This window comes from Ctenocephalides felis, unplaced genomic scaffold (assembly GCF_003426905.1).
Source record: "Ctenocephalides felis isolate EL2017-DRISC unplaced genomic scaffold, ASM342690v1 CF-g0.4_SCAFFOLD_03571, whole genome shotgun sequence".
NCBI lineage: Eukaryota > Metazoa > Arthropoda > Insecta > Siphonaptera > Pulicidae > Ctenocephalides > Ctenocephalides felis.
This window is the reverse complement of record NW_020539725.1, coordinates 59,815,356-59,819,156: the sequence shown is the minus strand read 5'-3', so window position 1 is coordinate 59,819,156 and position 3,801 is coordinate 59,815,356. Positions and strand designations below refer to the sequence as shown.

The window sequence follows — 3,801 nt, the reverse complement described above, 5'->3', positions numbered from 1 at the left end:
AAAGAGAAAGAAAGATATAGAAATAGAACGAGAAAGAGATAGCGATAGGGCAAGAGAAGGGTAGAAAAAGCGCTAGACAGAGATAGATATAGAAAAATAAAAAAAGAACAAATAAAACAATTTAATTTACTTTAAACGTTATTATTTTACGCTTTTTATTTGTTAATTTTGATTTCTCATTTATTGATTTGACGTCTAAGAAGTTTTACTTCAACAGCAAATATTAAACAAAAGATTCTATTTTATATGATTATTAGTTTGAAGAAAATTCAATTATTATCATTATTAAGGTTCTTCAAACTAATAATTATATTGAGTCGAATTTTTGCAGTTCAATTATTGCAGTTGAAGTAAAACTTCTTAGGCGTCAAATCGATGAATGAAAAATCAATATTAATAAATAAAAAGCGGAAATTATTAACGTTCAAAGAAAATCCTTTTTATGAAAATTCTATATTGATTTAGTGTTTGCTCTCTTTATTTTTCTATCTCTATCTCTGTCTAGCGCTTTTTCTATACCTCTCTCGCTCTATTGCTATCTCTTTCTCGTTCTATACCTATTTCTGTCTTTCTCTTTTTTCTATACCTATCTCTTTCTTATTTTCCCAACTTGTCTATCTTTTCCTTTCCTGTTTTTTTTATAATTCTCAATCAAATCAATAAATGAGAAACCAAACTATTATTATTTTTTGTCCATTTTGCTCTTTAGATACAATGACGTCAGTAAAACTTCTTAGGCGTCAAAACAATAAATGAGAAATCAAAATTAATAAATAAAAAGTTATTAACGCTGTAGAAGATCAATCTAGACATAGACAAAACAAATACAAATTTGTTTATTTATTATTTACCAAATTGGCAAAGTTTGGTACATTTCACAAGTGCACTTATAAATGTTACAAAAAATATCATGATTATTGTTTCGATAACAATAATTTCCTAAATGTCAACTGCTCCTCGTTTTTGTCTTCCTCAAAATTCTGCTCAGTTTGGCAGCAGACGTCTATGTAACTCTGAGGACACGGGTGACTAAAATAAAAAAAAGATACATATATAACTACGTGAATAATCAGGAATTTTTTTTATCGTTCATTACCCGTCGATTATTTTCCCTTTGCAAACCCTCCAGTTCATGCAGACGCAGTCGTCGCCGTCCTTTAATTTGTGAATAAGTCGCTCAGCCGGAGCCCGCACTAAAATGTCGCCTTCTTTGATGACGTCATTGTATCTAAAGAAAAAAATAGACAAAAAATATTAATAATTTTTTTTATCATTTATTGATTTTATATACATTTATAAAAAACAGGAAAAGGAAAAAAAATGAAAAAGGTATAGAAAAAGAGAAAAAAAGAAATAGGTGCAGAACGAGAAAGATATAGCAATAGAGCGAGAGAGGATAGAAAAAGAGACAGAGATAGAAAAATAAAGAAAGAGCAAACAATAGAAAAATACAGTATTTTCATTAAACGTTAATATTTTTCCTTTTTTATTTATTAATTTTGATTTCTCTTATATTGATTTGACGCCGAAGAAGTTTTACTTCAACTACAATAATCGAACAGAAAAGTCTATTCAATATAATTTATTATTAGTTTAAAGAACTGTAATAATCTTATTGATTTTCATGATTATTTCGAACTTATTGAAAATTCTTCAAACTAATAATTCAATTGAATAGAATTTTTTGTTCAATATTTGCTGTTGAAGTAAAACTTCTTAGGCGTCATCAAATCAATAAATGAGTAATCAAAATTAACAAATAAAACACGCAAAATATTAACGTTGAAAGAAAATCCTTTTTATGAAAATTCTGTTTACTCTTTCTTTATTTCACTATCTCTGTCTCTGTCTAGCGCTTTTTCTATCGCTCTCTCGCTCTATTGCTATCTCTTTCTCGTTCTATTTCTATATCTTTCTCGTTCTATTTCTTTCTCGTTCTATTTTTGTATTTCTATTTCTTTCTCTTTTTCTTAACTATACCCACTCTGTTTTTTCTTGTTTTTTTAATAATTTTTTTTTATATTTCTATCTACGAGTTTTTCCTATTTATATCTCTATCACTCTGTAATATATTTATTAAATTTTATCTCTCTATAAAAATTAAATAAAAAGTAGAAGCATTAAGGTTTGAAGAAAATACTTTTTATGAAATTTTCTTTAATTTTATATGTTCTTTGCTCTTATAACTCTTTTTTTTATCTTTTTCTAACGCTTTTCCTTTACCTATTTTTTTCTATCTCTTCAAATTTTTAAATTTTTCTTCATTCCATATCTATTTATCCCATACCTATTTAAGTGTCTTTGGATTCTCTCTCTTTTTCTCTCTCATACTCTTCTATCTCACTCTATCTTATATCTATCTCACTCTATCTATATATCTATCTCACTCTATCACAACACACTAAAACAACACAAAATCATCATAAAAAGGATTTACTTTCAACGTTAATATTTTTCCTATTTTTATTTCTCGGAATCATTCGGAAGGATTCGCTACTGTTTGGTTTTTGTTGTACTTAGGTTCATGAACAAAGTATGTTCTATGAAATACGTAGTCCCTTACGAAACAAATTAGCTTTTTTTTCTCTTCCTATAAATATAAATTTTATAGAAAAAAGGGACTCTACTGACGAGCAAACTGATTTCCGGAAGGTTGTAAATTTGCAAGGAAAAAGGGACTCTATGACTCTCTCTCTTTCTCTAATACATATATTTCAACCCTTTTATATCTTTTTCTGTCTTTCTGCAATAAATCTATATTTCTTTATATCTATCTCTATATCTTTTTCCTATTATTTTCCTCTTTTCCCAATGACAATAAAGTTACTATTCTTTCATTTTTATTTACATATTTTTTATTTTACTAACCTGAAATATTCGGAAATTTCCACCGCGTCGTCTTCGGGCTTGTTGTCCTTAAATTGCACCACTTTCAAATGTTTCTCCTCGTCGATATTATTTTTGGGGTCGTCCGAAATCAAATTTAGGCCCCATTCTTGGCCAGAGCATAAATTCGAGAGCGTAAGGCCAAGGAGGAATAGTGCGGCCGCCGGTCGAAACATCCTTGAGGAAAAAAATAGAGATAAAATATATATGTAGGGAAAAACCTGAATATATTGGTCATAAGTGGTAATGAGAAATTAGTCATGGGAATTTTTTAACCGCAAGATAACGAATGGTAAATGAATTTTATTTTTTTATATTAATGTTTATTGTTAGCTCGTTTTTATAGGGTTTGTAGTACTCTCGTTTTTATTGGATTAAAGTATTCTGATATTAAATTTAAATATTACTGATTCGATAAGGGATAAGACATAGTTTAATATAGTTAAATAAATAATTTTAACATATTCTAGTTTAGCACCACAGATTTTAATTTGATTATAAAATTAAGTTGAATAAGTCTGTTATCGATTAAGCACTCTATAATATCTTACTAAAACAACAGAAGGCTTTTATAATTGTCAGATTGTGAAATTTTAGTAAATTACTTATATCACCTCACCCTTCACCGCAACCCTTATATCTAAAAAATAAAAATAAATTACATTTTAATAAATTTTTGGTGAATTTGTTGAAATAAATTTTTATTATGAAAAAGTGGAAGGGGAAAAAAGATATAAAAAAGAGAGAGAGAGGAAAAATATAGATAGAAATATAGAGAGAAAATAGGAAGATAGAGAGATAAATAGATAGAAAAAGAGGGAGATAGGTAGAATAAATAGAAAGAGACATAGATAGATAGAAAGAGAGAGATAGGTAATAAATAGAAAGAGACATAAATAGATAGAAGGAGAGGAG

At 27.8% G+C, this 3,801-nt stretch overlaps 1 protein-coding gene across 1 annotated transcript; it reads right to left on the bottom strand.

Moving 5' to 3' along the window:
• Positions 1-826: 826 nt before the first annotated feature.
• LOC113386395 lies at positions 827-3,062 on the bottom strand. Its single transcript, XM_026624176.1, has 3 exons — positions 2,869-3,062; positions 1,097-1,228; positions 827-1,029 (listed from the first exon to the last, which is right to left on the bottom strand). Exons 1-3 carry the CDS (start codon positions 3,060-3,062, stop codon positions 915-917), a joined length of 441 nt encoding a protein of 146 aa, XP_026479961.1. The 3' UTR covers positions 827-914.
• Positions 3,063-3,801: the final 739 nt, after the last annotated feature.